Genomic DNA, 19,639 nt, shown 5'->3' with positions numbered 1-19,639 from the left:
GAGTTGGAAGGGCCCCGCATGGATGACCAAGTGCAACTCGTGCATAACACCATCCCAAGAACTATAGCATGTGCCCGAGAGCAGTGCACTCTGCCAGGCTGGTGCTGTTGCAGCTTAAACACTCTTTGAATAAAAAACCTTTTCCTAATACCCAACCTGAGTCTTCCCTGACACAACCTACAGGACATTATCTCAGAGCAGAGTAGGACAATCCCCTCCCTTGCCCAGCTGGCCATTCTGTGCCGGTTGAACCCCAGGACACACTTGGCCCTCCTGGCTGCCAGGGCACTGCTGAATCATGTTCAGCTTGCCATGGACCAGAACCACCAGGTCCCTTTCTGTGGCACTGCTTCCCAGCCTCTCATTCCCCAGTCTGTCCATACATCCAGGATTGTCCATCACAGGTGCAGAATCCGGCACTTTGCCTTGTTGGACTTCATATGGCTGGTGACTGCCCAGCACTCTGATATGTGATGGTGTCTCTGCAGGGCCTCCCTGCCTCTGAGGGAGTCAACAGCTCCTCCCAGTTTAGTATCCCTTCCAGTCCTGTGCCCAGCTCATTAATAAAGACGTTGACAAGCACAGGGATGAGGCTGGAGCCTTGGGAACTACACTAGTGACCGGTCACCAGTCTGATGTCACCCCCTTCACTAGAACCCTTTGCACCTGACCTGTGAGCCAGTTGCTCACCCATCACATGATGTGCTTATCTAGCTATGTGCTGGACATTTTATCCAAAAAAATACTATGAGGAGAAATATTGAAAACTTTGCTGATTATAACCAGTAAGGCCTTTCTGTCCTGGCTCCTCTTGCGTGGAAGCAAACATAGGACATATTCTTTGCTGGAGGTGGTATCCTTATTTCATTGATGGGCTCCTGAAAGAGAATGACACTACATTTCCATAAGAAGGAAAGCACGTAGCCTCAATTTCAGGTGCAGGTGAAAGGCTGCCAAGGGGAGGTAATAAACAGTATTTCACTATCGTCATTCCCCATTTCATCCAAGACACCCTGGTGACTAGTAATGCATTCTTATCTCCAGTTTCAGTTTATTCACATCCTGCTTATTCTTCTAGTACCAATATTACCCTGTAGTTTAAACAACTCCCACCTACTAACATGGCTGTTTGCTATAAGAGAATAACATAAGAGAGTAATTTGATCCTCTCAGCAATTTCATTTCACTCACCTAACAGTCTTGGTCTCTCATGGCAGGATAGATAGCCATTTTGTTTGCTCAAACATCCTAAAGTCACTTATACCTACGTTTTTGCAGATGTTGCAATTTCTACCCTGTGTACACAGTGTTTAATATATGCATGATTTTACTCATCTGGGCAGCTCTGGATATCCAGGTACATACGCTCACTAAGGGTTTTTAAAAGAATATTTTCTTTGAGCTGTGACTGCTGATGGAAACTTTTCAAAGGAAACAGATGATGCTGTTTTAGAGAACAGAACAATTGGCAGATAATGTACACTAAAGAAATGTTTGGGCTTTTCAAAACAGACCTTCCCAGTGAAGTCTGTCAGGAGCACATAGTTACATACCAAATGGTTTTTAGATTATTGCAAGCTAAATGCAGTTAAGTTCCATGTAGATGCCAGACAGTGACAAATGGCAGCAGTGCTCCTTGTGTGATGTGATCTTATGTTTAGCTTTAAAGGGCAGCACAACTGGTTAGTCCAGTCAAGGTGCCAAGCATAATATTATTTTTATTACTGGGCCCCATTATTAAAGACCACGTCTGAAAATAAGCTGTTCTTCAAGTCCAGAGAGGGGTCAAATTGTGTAAAGAAAATGTAATTTCAGTCGAGGGCTCAGTACTGTTTCCAGAAGCACACAATCTATAATCTGGCTACTCAGCAATGACCATGGACCATCTAGCTACTAATACTGACAGGTTCATTATGGTTATCCTAGGGGTCAGCTGCAGTAATATCCATTAAAAATTCCCAGTTCTTTTATGTATTTTCCTTTTATTCTGTTTTTGATATGCATACTTTCAGTTGTAAATTACTATCTGGGCCTTGAAAAACAATTCCCTTAGCTAAACATTCTAACTATATTAAGAATTAATATATTCCTTTCTGAATATATTCCTTAGCCTATTTTATCTTTAACTTACTTTTTTTTCTCCTGTCTTTTCCAAATTAAAGCAAAATAAAATATCAGTTTCTTGTATTAACTGCAAGGTACTGAAAATACTTTTTTTTGAAACTTTCTTTTCCAATTCCATGTTCATTTTTATGTTTTTCATATGTTTTGGGTTTTTTTGGTTTTTGTTTTGTTTGTTTGGTTTGGTTTGGTTTTTATTTTTTAATTAAACAGTTGAGGAAATTTTTAATATTTAAAAATTTTTGGCAATTTTTGGAATTATAGATTTTCAAGGAAAATAATTACAGGAGAGATTCCAGTTTGTATAGTCTACCTTATAACAATGCTTTTTACTACTTACTGTCACACTAAGTGTGATGTGGTAGGGGAGCTATGGGCAAAGATGGGAGTAATTTTAGCCATTAGAAACATCATGATTATAAATGGATTAAGCAGGTTATCATGAGTAAAGCTGACTAAGAACTTTTATATATACACATGGCACGCATTTCTGTAGGTGCCCTAAGTGAAGCTGTACGAAATATGAAGGGAGGAATTAACACTAAGATAGCAGCAAGGAGCTATGCTCACCCTTTCCCCTCTCTCAAGGGCAGCTTTTTTACAGTTATTTCCATGGCTCCCCTGTAAATGAGTTATTTGTGCATGGCTTGACAGATTTGAACTGTCCAGTTTCCAGATGAGTGAAGATAACTAGATATCCTGGTAATTGTGGTTATTATAGTGGGACAGGATTTTGTAAGATCATGACATGTAAAATGAATCATTTTTCTGCAGGACTGAAAGAATATAGATCCAAATATATCCAGTTCTAACACAGAAATGTACACATATTTGCATTTTAAAATAGCCTACTAGCTCCTTCCTCTTGTGTTCTCATATTTTCAAAATTATACTAGTACTTAACTCATTTGCATTTTTTAAGAATTCCAGTGATTATGTCTGGATATAGAGAAGCTCAGAAATTCTGTAAATTGTTTCCCTTGGAGTTACCGTCAACTCCAAATTATATGTTTTATGTCATCTTCACAAACGTAAAAGAAGCTTCTCTGGCAATTTATAGTATAAAACAGAAATGTTGATAGCAACTGTGGATGCAATACAGAAATCTATTGTGTACAAATTAAAAAATTGAATGTGCAGCAGAGCAAAGTACTTCTGCAGAGGCAAAGAATATGGGGATGATAGGATGAATACATTTGCTAAAATAGTTTCTTCTGTTGTGAGCTGATTAAGGTGTTCTGACTGTGTAGTGTTAATAGCAATAATGTGATTCTTTTCCTGAAATTTGCAAAAGAGAATTGCAAAATTATATTTTCTTCTTAGGATGCCTACCCCATTTATTTCCAGATTTCATTTCTCGCAGACAGTCTACTTTTTCTACTTTTCCTGATATTTTTTCTGCAATAAACTTTTCCTTCCAGGTTTTGCATAAGTAGTACTATCTGAATATATGAATTGATGCTGTAACTATACCAGACTGGCTTCTTTTTCATTCCCTGTTAGGTAGAATTTAAAGTCAATAAAATGTACTGACATTTATAGATCTTCTCCCAGATCTGCCCAGTAGATGCTTGGGATGTGCAGTGGATGGGATATTTGAGGGGGCAGTAGGTACTTCAAGACTATTAACTGTTTAATCTTTAGCCTGCAGGTTGGAGACAGGACTGCTCAGGCAATTGCTAATGGGATAAAGCTTTTCACCTCTGAATTGCCAACTCTGGGCCAGATTAGTGGGACAGGATATTTCCACCATCTGGTGTCTGGTCAGTGACCCATATGAGAGAAATTGGTAGCCATCCCTGCTACTGGTGAACAGCTTTACAATTGACCCCCCCTCAGCCCCCAACACATATTGTGTGAGAATGATTGCACCACAAACAGCTCCAAATGAGCACGACGACTAAAAATCCCTCTAGAAACTTGATGATCAGGATTCAGCACACTGAAGGGAGTGTGGGAGAATTTGCCACCATGAGCTATCAAGGGATTCTGTTTCACTGGGAATAGTTACGTTAGAGAAAGCAAGAAACTGATGATTCTTGGCTGAAAATAACAACAGCTTGTAAGAAAAATAACTTGATTTTTCTGTGATGCAGAAAAGAACTTCAAAAGGCAAATATCCACTAACAATATTTCTTGTTGGCATATGATGTCAATACTCAAATAGAATGAAAAAGACGCTCTATTCAAATGTGTAAAATTTCTGCAATTTGAGATAGTATAGCAGATTTAATGAATAAAAAAGTATGACTCTATGTGCTACATTGGGTTTATTTGTAACATTGCACTTCTGGACACTACATCCATTTCCTATTTTAGAAATAAGGCCAGGTGTAATTATAAGATCTGTGAATTGGGCTAGTGTTTGAATTTCCATAGTTTTCTGAAGCAATATTCTGTCTGAATCAAGAAACGCAAGTTAAATAGTACTCGGGAGAGAGTAAAAGCCCTCATACTGTAATATTAAAAACAGTGCTTACATTAAAATTTGTTATTTATTTCTATTATATTTTATTTAAATATAGAAATCATAAACCAATGCTAACCACTTTAGGGCTTTGCCTGATGTTCCCGAAGCAAAACTATGCTTCTAGTGTGATCACTTTGAGATAAACTGAACACCTAGGCCTTACTAAAGAGATTTAAGGAAATGTACGAAGAATTTAGTGTCTGATTTTCTGGGTTTGGTCCTGATTGAAGCCAGGCGTCTCTCGGAGGGTTCCCGTAGTGTCAGCGCCGTGAGCGCCCCGTGCGCGCCGCTGCGGGCCCGCCGCCGCCCGGCAGGGGGCGCCCCCGCGCCGGCCCGGCCCCGAGAGCCGTCATCGTTCAGCGCTGTCCCCTGAGGTCTCTTCAGAACCGTGTAGCAAACGGCTTTGCTCAAAGTAACCTTGCATTTGTGAGTGGCTGTTTCATAAAACAACCCGGCCTTTTTATGCTTACTGTTACGGTGATCTTGTCGTTTTATTCACTATGATGTAATAATTGATAAAAGATTCGTGTTAATCGCAAAAGCATTGAGGTTTGTATAAACCAGAATACTAAGCTCTAAAGTGAAGCATAGACACTAGATAAAGGAAATCATTCTGTTTAAAATCACCTTGTTATGGTATATTAGGTTATTTTTGTTATGTTATATTATGTTATGTTTTCCGAATAAGTTGAATCAGCTACCAGCTTGCAAAATCAAATTTCCCAATAGCCCTTCCTGCCTTTGTCTGATCAATACTGCCTATCGCAAAAACCAGACTTCCAGAACTTCTCTGATAGTTATCTACAAAGACCAAATAGCTATCCGTGACTGATTATCACCCAAAGGCTTTGTAAATTTGTATAAAGATGTTTATTCAGCCACCACTGCTTATGACAACAAAAATCCAAAAATTATTAATTACAACGAAAAACCACAGTATAAAAAAAGGGCTGCAAACCAAAGTTCAATAGAGCGCAAAGTGGGCAGTGACCCCTCACGTTCCCCAGCGCGCTGCTTGCTCTTTCTATATCAAATAAAACAATCTAAATTTTACTGAATATCGAGACTTTTGTCTCTCATTTATAACAATGAGCTATGGATTTCTCGGGCATCATAATCCTTGAATAATTTTTCTCATCTACAGTATTCAAGAAATAGACCCTGAGTTAATTCTCACTATTAACAGCTTGGGGGGGGGGGAGGGGGGGCAGTAGGCTTTTAAAATAAACAAGCTTGGCTTTGTAAAATGTCGTAACTCAGGGTAGCATAAGGTAAAGACTGGAATTCATTTCGCATGTGGATGGCAAGAATTTTCAGATTTCAATAACAGGCTGTGGTGGCTGTGATCTCACCTGTGGTTTGTACCCTGGGATTTCACTTTCATAGAAGCCACGGAATACATTCTGGGAAACAAAGAAGTTGGCTGAGTCATCTCACCTCAAATATCGGCTTTTTCTGTTAGGTCTTCAATCTCAGAAACAAACAGCTATTTTGTAAAGATTCTTTGTCTCTGCAGACTCAGTTAATGACTAACAAACAAATACAGCAAAATCATGTTGCATTCAATCACTTCTATTTCATTTAACGATTCTTGTTTCAAAAAGTAGTGACTGTAATATCACTTTTTGTGTTTCTGCCTATATCTTCATTCTCTTTAATTTAATTTATTTATTTCTGCCTTTAATCCTTCCATGTCCTTAAATCTTTTGGTTCAGCCTAATCCTTCAAATCCTATAATTACTCAAACAAAGCATTTTAACCTTGTGGCCTTCCTGGACTCTTGCCTATTGCTTATGACGTGTAGGTCTTGCTTGACTAATGATGTTTACTGCTGCATTTTCTTTCCTGGGATACTCACGGAAAATTTCATGCCACATAGTGTCACAATATTACTATGAGCATTGTAAAAATAGTAGTGGCTGCCTTCCACTCTTAGAACAATTGCTTCTTTTAGTCAGAATTTATAGTTGACTTTAGTGTAATCCCAAATAATTAATCCCGGTAAAGCCTAGATTTTGATAATTTTGATTTCAAGTAAGTACTTCCAAATGCTTTGAGTCTCTTCAAAAGGATTTTTTTGCATACTGTGTAAGACGTATAACCAGTATAATTCAGGTATCTAAGAATGACAGCACTTGATGACACTATGTTAGTTTGCCTGAATATTTTTCTAAACACTTAATAAACACATTATATTAATTTCTCTTAGAAGACTCTGAATCTTATTATGAGGATGCTTGTGTATGGTATTTATAATTTTTCCTGGAAGGTATTTTGTAAAGAATTAGTCATACCTTTACTTACTTTATATATTTTAATTTTTGAAAGAGGAATGAGTAGACCAGGCTCTGACTAAAATTAAAAAGTGATTTTGTTAACAGGAATGATATTTAAAAAAAAAAAAAGGAAGAACAATTTTTATAATATTATTAAGGGGAAAAAGAAATAAAGGTATGGCAGGAAATTTAGAAAAAGGCTGAAAATTTTAATGACCTACAGTACTGAAAGAAAATGCCCTGTTAACAATGGTGAAAGCAAATGATAATATCATAAGGGTCTGGGTTTTAGTGAGGTCCAAAAGTGCAGTGGAGAAAAGAATATAAAGGCAGAAAGAGACCAAAAAGATACCAGAGTGGTATCAAGAAGAGGAGTACCATTAAGCATGTGAAAATACAAGGAAAAAAAGTACCTGGAATGTGAGTAATAGTAACAAATTAGCCTGAAGGAATAAAGGAATTAGATATATGTGACTCTCCTTGTTACTGTTTTTATGGCCTGTGAGCAAAATTCTCTAACCAATGTTTGAGCCACAGCCTCTAGCCCTCACCTCTGTGCCTTTTAGGTACAGTTAGCACATTGCATATTTACCAGAAGTACATTGAGTGATTTTTTTAATACACGCACATTACTTTAAACTGCCTAAACAAACCATGGAAGCATTTATGAAAATATGCTGGAATGACTTTTAGGCAGCAGAGACTTGCACATCTGGGCCTGACACAGATTTATGGCATCACCTTTTCCAGAATGTTTTTGAAAGAGGTTCTGCCTAAGAAAAGATGAATTCTCCTTATAAGGCACACTAAGCTCAGCTGGAAGCAACAGAATGCCCAGAACTATTTTCTCAATATGATTTCTTGGGAGAATATTTTTTTCTGAGATTGAGTAACTGAGACTAAGCTATTGAAAATAAAGTTGCTTCATAAAACTTTTTTTTTATATTTAGAATAACCAGACTCCTAAACTCTCCTATCCCACACCAAAAATAACATAATTGTAGGTAAAAGAAGGGGGAACAAACATGGTAAAATATAGGATGTGGGAGAAAATTCATTTCTGGAGAGGAGACATTGAAAAGACTTGTATGGTACAATTTGTGGAGGAGACACATAAGTTTGGATTTCTCCCCAGTGGAGTGAATGAGAGCAAAGCCATCCCATGGCAAAGCTTACTACTCATTAATGAGGAGCACTGAGAAAGACACAATACCCAGCACACATTGCTTGTATCCCTCAATACGATTAGATGATTAAAGACACTATAAAACAGCACTTAAAGTGCAGCTGCTGTGTCAAAATGTGTAGGTAGGGATAATACAGGGAGGTTTTTTTAACCAATGTTTCACTGTTGGAAAAATGGGATGTTTTGGGACACGCAGAGTTTTTGTGCATGATACAAACAAATGTCTGTATCAGCTCAGATTAACTGCCCGCTTGAGTTCACCTCTGCCAATGTTACTGAGGCAAACAGCACAATATGATGTGATATAATGTAAAAGAGAACAGTTGAAAGGTTAAAACAGAAAGTAAAAATGTTGCAAGTACTTAAAATTTAAGGGAAAATATTTTAATTGGTAAGAATGTGACAAAAATGGCACCATCTTAATACTGCTGCCAGATTATTTTCCCCTTTCCTTTAGCACTTGTGACTGCTGATAAAAATGCTGTATATTTGCTGAAAATAGCCTGGACACTGCATTGCTTGACTCTTTAAGAGAATTCATGGTGAGTACAACATCTTTGAGCTTGCTGTTGCTTGCATGAAATTATTGCGGCTGTGAAGAAAAGCTGTAAGTGAAATTAATCAATTTAAGGACCAGCTGCACTTGTTCACAATGGTCAGTATTGAATCCCCGAAGCCTTTTAGTAATAATCATAAAGTCATTATGCACAATGAGCACCAGTAGTCTACTATTATTAGAGTAACAAAGCATCAGCATGATTTCTTCACTTCAGACCTGCTTCTTGATGTTAATCAGGAGAAATGCCTTAAGCAAACAAGTTCTGTGATATTTTCCTCTTTTTACTAAGTATAAGCTACCTTAACATGCAGAATCATCTGTGTCTACTCTGCAGCTTAATCTTGCATGATCTTCATAGCTTAATCTGGCCCTGTCTTCACAGCTCTTTCATGTTGGTTAGAGACCATCTTCTTATTATCTTTGTTGAAGCCTGTCAAGACAAAAAAAATCCCCAAAACACAGGTAATTCTTGAGGGAGTTTGGATTTGATGAGTTTTTAAACCTTTACTTTTTCCTGCATGTTTAGGCTATGACATGAGTATTTTGCCACTTTAGTAAATGGTAAGGAGGTAATAGGTTCTATTTTTACAATTTAAAATCTGGATCTATTTTTATCCTTTCTGTGTCTTTTTATTCTTCTGCCACTGCATTTTCAGTATTTTCCTTTTTGGCTACAGTTTTTCCATTCTGGGTTTAAAAAAAGTTATATATACAACTTGTAGGCTGAGATTTTTTTCCTTTAAGTAAGAGAGATCAGTCTTTCAGAAATCTGATTTAGTACTTTCACATTATAGGCTACATATTCTGTTCTTTATATGCTTCAATTCCATGAGATATAGATTTGGAAGATCTGTGAAAAAAATATTTCTTCCTGTCCCTTTTATTGTATTTTTAAATTTTATTCTATTTTTTTATTTTTTACCTGATTCTATGTATCTGTCATCCTGATTCTCCCTGCAAATAGGAGTGGGAGAGCTGCTAAGCTTCTAAGGGGCTGTGTGGGAACCTCCAGACACTGTCTGCATCTTGGAGCGTTCATTTATTTTGGTCTGTTGCTGTGAGATTCTTTGCAAGTTGCCTGCTCCTCGTTCACGTTTTAATACTGTGTTTTAAACTGTGTTTAATTGCAACAGAATTAATTAATTGTCACATTATGGGATCTCAGATGACAGCTTAGTTCTTATTTGTAATCATATTTTGCGAAGTTTTCATTCTTTTGAACATAATGCAGTGCCTATTGATTGAAAAAAAGCTTTGTGGAGACTTCTAAAACTATTTCTGATTTTTGCTGGTTCATTTAAAAACATAAAGATTCAAAGCATATAATTTCTGTCAAACTTTGTCAAAGAGATGGGGCATGTTTCCCTTCAGGGTTATCTGCTTGGTCCTCTAGACTTCCTAGGAGACAATTTTTCATAACTTAAATGAAAATCAGATCAAATAACTTAAATCTCAAAATTAGATTTAAATAGATTACATAAGCTGTTTTAAAACTGAAGTGGAATTAAAATATGAAATACAGCCTCAAATGCTGTGGTTAAGAAAGTCCACATCTAACAGCGACCAAAATAGTGTGCAGCTATTAGGCTACAAATGTGCATCCAGGCATGTAGAGAAAGGACAAGGCAAGGATTTGTTGTCTTAACTGCAATACTGCAGTGCCACACACAAACAATCTCATAACTCTCTCTTCTCCTGTGCCTGTACTGTTGAGTTGTTTCTCACTTCCTTCAGAGTATAGGGAGTTTATTTCTGTGTCCAAGTAATCTCAAATATGTCAAAAAAAGCCCGCTATATCTCTAGTGTTGATTGCACTTTACTTCTAAGCCTGTTATTCTGCATCACTCCACATGGTGTCTTCATGGACCGTAAATCTTTAAAAATAATTCAGAGGCCAGTTCCCTTCCAATCCAGACTTTCATCCTTCCCTTCTCTCCTGTGCACATGTGTATTAACACGCAGCTCATGTCTGACCCATTTGTGATTTGACAAAATTTAAAGGTGTTTGCTTTGAAGATTTGATTCTTTGTTTTCTGCAAGGAAAGTGACCTAGTAAATTAATACTTTAAAGTTGCTTTATGGAGTTAAGTGTGTTAGAATAACATGGTTTTGTTTTTGAAGGCTTTGAAGTGATTCTCCTTTACTTTCTAAATACACACATTCAGAAGCAATGTTGTTCAATACATTGCTGTAGGTCAGATTCCCAAGTAAGAGAGTGGGATAGTGGAACAACATATGAAGAAGTCCCTGAGAAGAAAGTCGGAGGAATGGAGTTTGTTCAGCCTGGAGAGAAGAAGGCTTGGGGTGATGCAGTTTCAGTCTTCCAGTACTTGAAAATGCAGCTGTGGTGGAGAGGGAGGTGCTTTCTTCTCAAGCATGCACAAGGGCAGGATGAGAGGCAATAGGCACAAATCCCTCTGGACACAGGAAAGATTTTCTTCACTGTGAGAACAACTAAACTGTGATAAGTTGCTCAGAGAAATGGTGGAATGTTCCTCACAGGAATTACTGAGAGCTTGGCTTGACAGAGCCCTGGGTAATCTAGTGTAGATCCCTGCTTTCAGTTTAGACCAAATCATCTTAACAGCCACCTTTCAACTTGGACTATTCTATGTTTGCGTGATTGTTCTTGTTACTAATTTGTAAAGTTGAATGTTGGAAATAATCTGTCTTTAAGGAGAAAATTCTAATATTACTTTTAGTGTGCTAGGGAATTGTTGTGATGAGGACCCAAAGTGTAGTGATATACAATATATGGAAAGACAGAAACATAGAGAAAGACAAGCAGAAAGAAGTAAGACATGGTGGGGGGAATCTATAAAAAGTCGCCCAACCTGGCAAAGTCTTTCACAGGTTCCTTTTCCCATTTTGTGACAGCATCAGATGCAGTGAATGACTTAGTTACTGAGACCGTGTTAGAATGGAAATAAGCTTTTAAGATACTTCCCAGACTTTAGAAAGCCAGAGTAGTCACTGTTCTCACTGTTACTGGAGAAAGTGTCAGTCTGCATGGGCCATCTCTTCTACTGAGAAAACTTTTCCGCCTAATCTTTCGCCTAATTTATCTAGTCTAAATCTACCCCCTCTTAGTTTAAAACCTTTACCCCTTGAAATATCTCAACAGGCCCAGCTGAAATGTCTGTCTCCATCTTTCTTATGGATGTCCTTTACACTGGAAGGCTGCAATAACGTCTCCCCAGAGTCTTCTCCAGGCTCTGACCCTCTCAGTCTGTCTCCACAGGAGGGGTATTTAAGCCCTCTGATCATCTTTGTGCTCTCCTCTGGACTTGTTCTAGTGGGTTTATGTCTTTCCTGCACTGGGGTCTCACAAGAGAGGTGCAAAACAGAAAGAATCATCTGCCTTGTCATGCTTGCCATATGTCTTTTAATACAGACCATTAGTGCCCCATGAGCCAGCTTTCTGCTAGCTTTAGGTTAGCAGAAAATCCTGGGGATGACATCTCTTTTGAGTGATAGGAGGAATAAGCACTCCTAAGAATTATTAGAGGTGAAAGATTCAAACAATGTAAAATGCTGCAAGGCAACAGCCTCTTAAGCCCACTACTTTTTTCCTTTTCATTTTGATTCGTAGGTTGGACAATTGCTGTGACTCCTGAAATGCTTGTAGTCAGTTTGATATTTCCCTATAAATTGTGTTTTATAAAAGTACCTGTCCAACCTATATAACAGGTATCTCTTTAAAAGTCAGTAGGCATCTGTGTAACACTGTATGGTGGAAAGTCAATTGGGACTTAAAAAAATATAAGGGCTGTTATATTAATTTATAATGTTCAAGTAAACTCATCTTTTCTTCCAAGTAGCTTTATATACAAATGAATAAAAAACAGTTTGCAGGAGACCTAACCTCACAAGCTCTGGAAAAATTTAAGGATCAGAGTGGAGCTTTTTAGATAGTGATCAGGGAAGTAATATTTATACAGCCTTCCTTCTTCCTGCTTAAAAAGTCTGTGCCTTTTCTTTCCCAATTCCCAATATATATACACATGTTCTCAAGAAACAGTATAGTTTGCAGAATAGAGAGATTAAGCTTTTTTATGTAAAGTTTTTTATTTTTGATATTGCAAAATCAACAATTTTCTGGGAAAATAATTTAGTATTTAATTTAAGAATTTCCAGCTCTTTCCTGTCTCCCTTCTCTCTCCTTCTCTTCTCTGTTGTTCCTTTTGTGCTGCCTTATTCTAGCTTGCCTTTGAAATAAACAGCTCTTTCAAGGTGGGTTATTGGGATGTTTGGCCAAGTGGTTGCATTTTATCCACACCCTCCTCCTTATAAATTGATAAGATGTTTCTTCAAAGTAGAATGCATATCTATGGTACAATGAGGTGCACACTACATTTTAAATTTCTGTTTAAAATTCTGTATCCTTTCTCATATTTAATCTGCAAAATCCTCAGGAATTTTTCTGTATGGAACAGAAATCAAAGCAATGATACAGTTTTTTATGACATTTACTTCAGAAATGAAGTCATAATCACTTGTTAAACTTGGCGGGTTTTACACAGTAATTCACATGGGATTTCATTTGGATTCCATGTAGCCAAAACAGATGTGTTTTAATAGCAATGAAAGTTTATTATAATTTGCTTGAACAAACAGCTTTCACTGATGTTTTGTAGTTCAAATAAACTCTACTGCCTTGCCTCATAAAGTTTGAACACCTCTTTTGAGGCTAAATTTGTAGAAAGCCGCCTGAAATAATCTTTGATGTGATTTTTCAAGCGGTGACAGGTCAAAGTGACTAAAGGGGACTTTCTATGGAGAAGTTAACGAGTCTTTTCCCATTCTGCTCTCATTTACAGTTCCCCTGAAATTCTAGGAATCTTACCTGTCCAGCTACTGATTTTTCCGTAAGACAGCCCCCATTGCTACAATCAGCATGAGTTTTATAAATCCCTTTCATAATGAGATGTGTTGTGAAGTAGCAGAAATTTCTATTGTGAACTTAATGAACTTCACTGCCAAATCCGTGGAGAAAAGACAGCAAACACAGGGAAAGAGCCAACACTTCTGACCCCATTCAATTTCTTAAAATTCATATTCTACAGAAGTTTTATGGGAATATTTGTATTTCTACTCATTAAATGAATCTTAGTGAAAATAGGAGGCTGTGATAACCGTACATTGATTCTTTCCACTGAAATTTTAATTTCCCTAATATCTACCTGCATGTAGGTCCAGATAGACTGAGAAATAAAGGTGCAATTTTACAACTCCTGGATACATTGTATTTTGATTTTCACAGAGGTAAGGACTGTTTTCCTTCTTCGTGTATTTTCTTATTCTGTAAAACATAGCAAAACAAAAGCATCTTTAACATCATCAGAGGACTTGCATATAGATCTGGGTAGTATTTTCATGCATTCCAAATGGTTTTCACAATAGGCCTAATATGGTTGTTTAGGTAATTCTTCATTTATATGGAAATGTTTGGGTCAATAGAGAAATGACTGGCAAACTTGCTGTGAATGTTTTTTGTGTCTGTGCTTTCTAATGTGTTTTGATTTTGTTGTGACAGGATATTGTTTTTTAAAAGTCCTTGTTGCTCTGCCTGTTTTCTGACCTTCAAAGAAAGTCAAAAGCCCTCTTCTATTTTGGTTTTCTCCTCTACCACAAAACACAAATACTCTTTCCTGGAATATTTGCTAAAGTACACAGGATTTACCTTTCTAGTAGCTTGTTGCATGGAGAATACTTACAGGAAGGAACATGTCTCCTTTCTGTTTGATTTTCCATTCCTGAAGCAAAGATTTCTAGCCTCTTTATTTACTTCACTGAATTTTCAGACAAGTAGCAAGGTTCATTCTTTGTCTAAAACCTCTTGACCTATTTTTTTCAACTCAGATCAGCATATGTTTCAACACTGAGGCTGAAGAGTAGATTAAATCCTTCATGAATCTTTTGTAATATATATTGAAGTTTGTGTTTATGTATTGTATGCATTATTCTCAACTGATTTGATAACTTATTGAAATATATGGTGGTTTTTAAAGGCAAGAGAAAAGCAAATTTTTTTTATTAAACTGAGAAAAGATGTAGGATTTATATAGACATTGTAATATTTGCCAAAATCTAACTTGAGCAGAATTATGCTTAACAATCAATTTCTGAGTTATTTTCAAACACAAAATGCTTGTCTTATTCTACTGCCTTTGAATTATCACTAAAACTGTCATGCTCATGGTTAGTACAGGAAACTTTTAAGAATTATATCTTTACAGCGCCTATATTTTATTATAGGAGCCTTTTATAATAACTGTCTATATTTATAATGTGTATAAAGAGAAATTCATTATGAAACTAATTTTTAACATTTTCTAAAATGCTACATATAATTTTTATAACCCTAGAAAATGCTCTATTTCAGAAATTCCTGAGGGACAAATGATCTTAATTTAAGTTTTATAACACCTGCCCTTTGAGCAGTTGCAAATAAAAATAGATCGTGTCCTGTAGGTTATCAGCATGAAACAGAATTCCAAGAAATTCTATATCTTTTCATTCTTGTTGGCACCATGACTTACAAATTTATATTCAAAGAAATTGCATATATCATTCTGACATTCTAATTTACTGAAACTTTTCAGATAGTACCAAAATATTTCATGTGAGCAGTTCTCTTTTTGTACAGAACAATGACTCATTTTAGCCTACTGCAACTGTAAACAAGAAGAAATTGTTCTAAGAGCACACATGCCTTCCTGCTACTGTTCATTTTAACATTTAGGAGAGGGTGGAGCAGCCACTGAATTTTCAGTCAGATCTGTTTAATTGCTGGACTTCTATCTTATTTTAGAAGTTTTTAATAAAAAATGTACACCTGTGAGATTAAATAACTTTTACAAAACTGTTATCTAAACATTTTTTATTACAAATGAGTTGCTCATCTTGTGCCTTCCCTTTATTTAAAGAAACGAAGACTGACCTTAGAAAGGGAAGTATGCCTTAGTCTGCTCCAGCTGATTTAAGTAATAATACATACAGCTTTATTTCTATGCTGGAAATAGCTTGATAATTTGTGTTTGTTGTTTTTAGTCGATAATAAAAAGGAAAATAAATTAGAGGCTATATTCAATAATGTTTGACACCACAAAATTTATTTTTTTAAGAACTTCTCCCCTGGATTACTCTACAGTACCCAGTTTTTATTACCATGCAACTTCAACAGTGTGTTTGAAATGAAAGATTTATAAAGCTCTATTGCTAAGAAGGAATCTCAGCCAATGTCTAATCTGAGGTGAGGGGCAATCTCAAATCCCATTCCTCTGACTCTCTCCTTCAGCCAGCAGGGATGCGTCCTCTTACACAGGATCTGCAGCACTGACTTTTCTCCTGGAGTTAGTTGCTCATGTCACTTTTCCTTAAAATACGAGTTAGGCTCATTCTTTCTTTTGTGAATCGAATGTGGTAGGTGAAGCATATTCTGAATTTAATTCTTAACTGTTCTTGAAGGCACTCACACTGACATCCAACAGGATTTCCTCATCAGTATGTGAGAGATTTCTGCCTGGGCACTTGTGACCTTTCCTGAAGAAGATGAGCAGAAAGTTGTGAGAGATTAGTCAGGGCCACCCAGCTTCAATCTGGGTGTTTGCTGAATTCTTGATTCAAAGCATGCTTTCACTTATAGCTTAAAGGAGAACACAGAAGCAGACAAGACTGAGATTATCAGTACTTAGGTAATGTAAATGTCATTATTGCAATTTATTCCTATTTGGATGCCCAGCACTGGTCACAAAACACTTTGAAGGAGGACAAATATCACCACTTTTTTTTTCTATGAAAATTCAGAATAAAATTATGAGGCAGATTTCATCCAGAAATTTAGTGCAATCTTTGCATATACTTGACTAGCATTTAAGTTATTCTGTGATACAGATATCATTCTGGCAGAAGAGGCAGAGTCATAATAAGCCAAATACATATTGAGTGTGAAGGAATATATTTTTTCTCCCCTCTGAAAAATCTTCCAAAAATATGTCATGATTCTGAATGACATTGCCTTTCTCAGAAAACCTCATTCTGAGAATTATTGAAGATTAATTGTCCAAGAGAAAGTATTGCAGCAAAGTCAGTGCTTGCTGTCAGGAGTCACAGAGCTACTGAGATGGTTCAGTCTCTGCTCAGGTGCAGTGCAATGGAGGGAACCGTGTCCTGTGAATAATGGATGGTTGTTTCTTTCTAGAACCTCCTCCTGGAGATTTCATAGGTGAGGATCTATGCCTCTTTCCTGGCTTCAGGGCAGGCTGGATTTTCACAGCTATTATTAAAAATAAAATTTGAACTTTTGACTGTAGCTGTAGTTACCTGGGGAGTAAGGTCAAGTGTTTTAGTGAGAATAACAATACAGTGTTAGCCATGACTTCGGTTTGTGATAAACAACTGAGGAATTTTTCATACTTTAGGTAAATCAAGTTCAGAACTAAGTCATTCCCCACTTGAAGTCAAGAGCAGGATACCCATTGCTTTCATATTTGCAGAGTCAAGCTTTGGGGGAAGTAACAGTTGGCTCCAGGAATTTTAGCATTACATATAAGGAGCTGAGGATAGTGGATGGCAAATAGTAAATAATTTAATATACTTCTTTCTTGTTGCAAGCCTAGTTTTTACTGCAGCTGATTTAGTCAGGACCAATCACATTAACATGCACTCCAGTATCTGCCCACCCAAAAGTTCAGACAAGTGATCAGTTACTTCAGGAGCAGCTTTTTTTTCCAGTACACTAATTTTTTATTATGTGTTCTTAATCTTGGTATATTTGTTTCCTTCTCATTTATTTAAGAACAAAGGGCAGTTTATGTAACTGCCTGATTTTTCATAGCTTCCTATTTGCTTCCGGAATAAACCTTGGATTCCTTAATTTACAGATGACATCACAAAAATTTTATATTTAAATGACCCTGTCAATCAGTGTGAGAGAGCTGTTGTAGTTCTTCAAAATGTTATTGTTTTGGCTTTTCTCACTGTGATAATGAAATCCACAAACTTAGAAGTATTTTGCTATGAGTTGTGTACTACTCAGAGAGCACATTTTGAGTTTGATAAACACCACTAATATATTCGGAATTTGATAAGTTGGGTTTTTTTTCTCAAAAAACATAGACTAAATATCAGCAGTTTGAATAGTTATAAATTTAGAAAAGATTACTTACCTGAATATGGAAGAAAACTCTTCATAAGCCAAATCTTACTAAATGGGAAAGTCGATTAGTATTTTTTTTTAATTACTGTTTTTATTACTTTTGGTCTATAACCAGCACTACTAAACAACATGACATTTGGAACGTGAGATTTGTTATTATATCAAGTGAGTTGGGAAAGATTTTAAGAGGCCAGCTAGTTCAATCTCATGTTCAAAACCTCTCTTACTGCTTGTGGTGTGAGAAATGCTGGATATTCTGAGGCACAGTTAAGACATCACTGGCTTGTTAATAAGAGCAGCACATTTGTTCTGTAATTAGTCTTGATTTCCCTACTTAGCATGGCCCTTTGAAATTCTGGTGAGTAACCTGAGGCATACCTGTGATCTTGACCAAAATCATGCAGAAAATAAATAGTTGAGCTACATATAAAATTCAGAAAGCTGACTCTCAATCCTTTGTTCAAGCCCTGTTCTATCTGGATTGCTTTGAAATTATTTGGGAAAATCTTTATGGAATTTTGTGTGAGATTTGTGCTGAGGCATCAAACAGGAAAACCTCTGTCTATCATGGAAAAAAGCTCTGCATGACTGCTCTGCACCCTATGCACCGATGTGTTCAGCTCTGTACTTATCCATAGCACTCATAAAACATGAAGAACAGATATTTTCTATTGACATCCTACCATTATTGGTGATCTGGGAAAATTATGTCAAATTAAAAATAGACAATCACATTTAGCTACTTTTTCTTTTTTTTTTTTTTATTTTGGCTCCCAACATGGGTCCCACAGTATTCTTAAATGTTAATCTGAGCAAAGTTTTACATTAGCTAATGGTCAAAATGCAGGATTAATGCTGCTTTCTCAACAGATCTTAGTGAGAATTAGTTTTATCATGTACTAGTTGCATAAAACAATTTTCTGATAGACTGAGGAAAGTTTAATTTTAGCACTTTTATTACCTATTAAAAAATAATTCCCTAAATGCTGCATTTAATCGCTTGCTAGCTAATGGTATATTCAGCAATTCTATTGCTTGTTGCAATATTTAGTCAAAAAACATCTCCTAATGTAAAGACATTCAGAAGGGTTTTTGTTCTATTGACTTTGCAAAATGTGAGAGATGAGGTGTGGGCAAAGATCAAGAGAGCAGCTGCTTTCTGCAAAGACTTTTGATGGGGTCATGGGACCAGCAGCTTACAGGGTTCTGTTCCAGCTCCTGGATGGTATTGGAAGAGTGTGTTATTTACTCTTCAGGAATAATACCATCACACTTCAGGATACTGTATTCCAAGTGCTGTCCTTATTGACTGGTAAGAAGGGCTGTTTTATGACAAGATACTTGATAGCAAAAAAAAAGCACTAAGATTCTATTTTTATGAATAAACAGGTATATTTATTTTGTTTTATTTTTAACCTCAGTTGAAGAACTGAACAAAATCATTCACTATCTGGATTATTTGCAAAATAGATCTAGACATCTGATACTAAATGTGCTTTTTAAAACTATTCTGTTTTTCTGTTTCCTTTGAGGAGGTTCTCATGTGAGGTATTACACTGAATAAAATTGTGAGGGCTCTACTTGATTACAGAGAGTGTGGTGAGCTCTTCATGTTTCCACACTTCATATTTTTAGAGTCTTTCATCTTTAGCCAAAGTCAGAAAGTTCTACTCACATCTCTCTTTAAAATCCTGGGAGGAGAAGTGGGCATAATTCCAGCATCCCTTCTAATCATACCTCAATGTAATCTCTTGTAACATCAAAGCAGTTGGAGGATGATGACTGGGGAAAAAAAAAAAAAAGAGTCAGCTAAAGTTCAGTCTCTGAATAGGCTGTGTTTGCCTTTAGATTTGTGTGTGAGGAGGAA

At 36.6% G+C, this 19,639-nt stretch overlaps 1 protein-coding gene and 1 long non-coding RNA gene across 8 annotated transcripts in view; one reads left to right on the top strand and one right to left on the bottom strand.

Moving 5' to 3' along the window:
- Positions 1 to 7,054: 7,054 nt before the first annotated feature.
- The window catches only part of LOC148223329 (uncharacterized), a 28,832-nt gene continuing 16,247 nt past the window's right edge, over positions 7,055 to 19,639 (bottom strand). For 2 of the 7 annotated variants that reach the window (XM_088167187.1, XM_088167186.1), the window contains 2 exons: positions 13,796 to 13,914; positions 7,055 to 9,042 (listed from right to left, as the gene is read on the bottom strand). In XM_088167187.1, coding sequence (XP_088023313.1) covers positions 8,972 to 9,042; positions 13,796 to 13,914 — 190 coding nt within the window. In that variant the 3' untranslated portion in view covers positions 7,055 to 8,971. The other 5 variants (XR_015804477.1, XR_015804478.1, XR_015804480.1 and 2 more) reach the window with 5 other exon arrangements.
- LOC148223328 (uncharacterized) overlaps positions 8,508 to 19,639 on the top strand; it is a 35,336-nt gene continuing 24,204 nt past the window's right edge. Inside the window, exons 1-2 of the long non-coding RNA XR_015804481.1 lie at positions 8,508 to 8,595; positions 13,806 to 13,877. This is a non-coding gene — a long non-coding RNA (uncharacterized LOC148223328). The remainder of the gene's footprint in view (positions 8,596 to 13,805; positions 13,878 to 19,639) is intronic.

The sequence above is a fragment of the Sturnus vulgaris genome, chromosome 6 (genome assembly GCF_052056855.1).
Source record: "Sturnus vulgaris isolate bStuVul1 chromosome 6, bStuVul1.hap1, whole genome shotgun sequence".
Classification (NCBI taxonomy): Eukaryota; Metazoa; Chordata; class Aves; order Passeriformes; family Sturnidae; genus Sturnus; species Sturnus vulgaris.
This window is presented reverse-complemented; position numbering and strand designations above follow the sequence as displayed.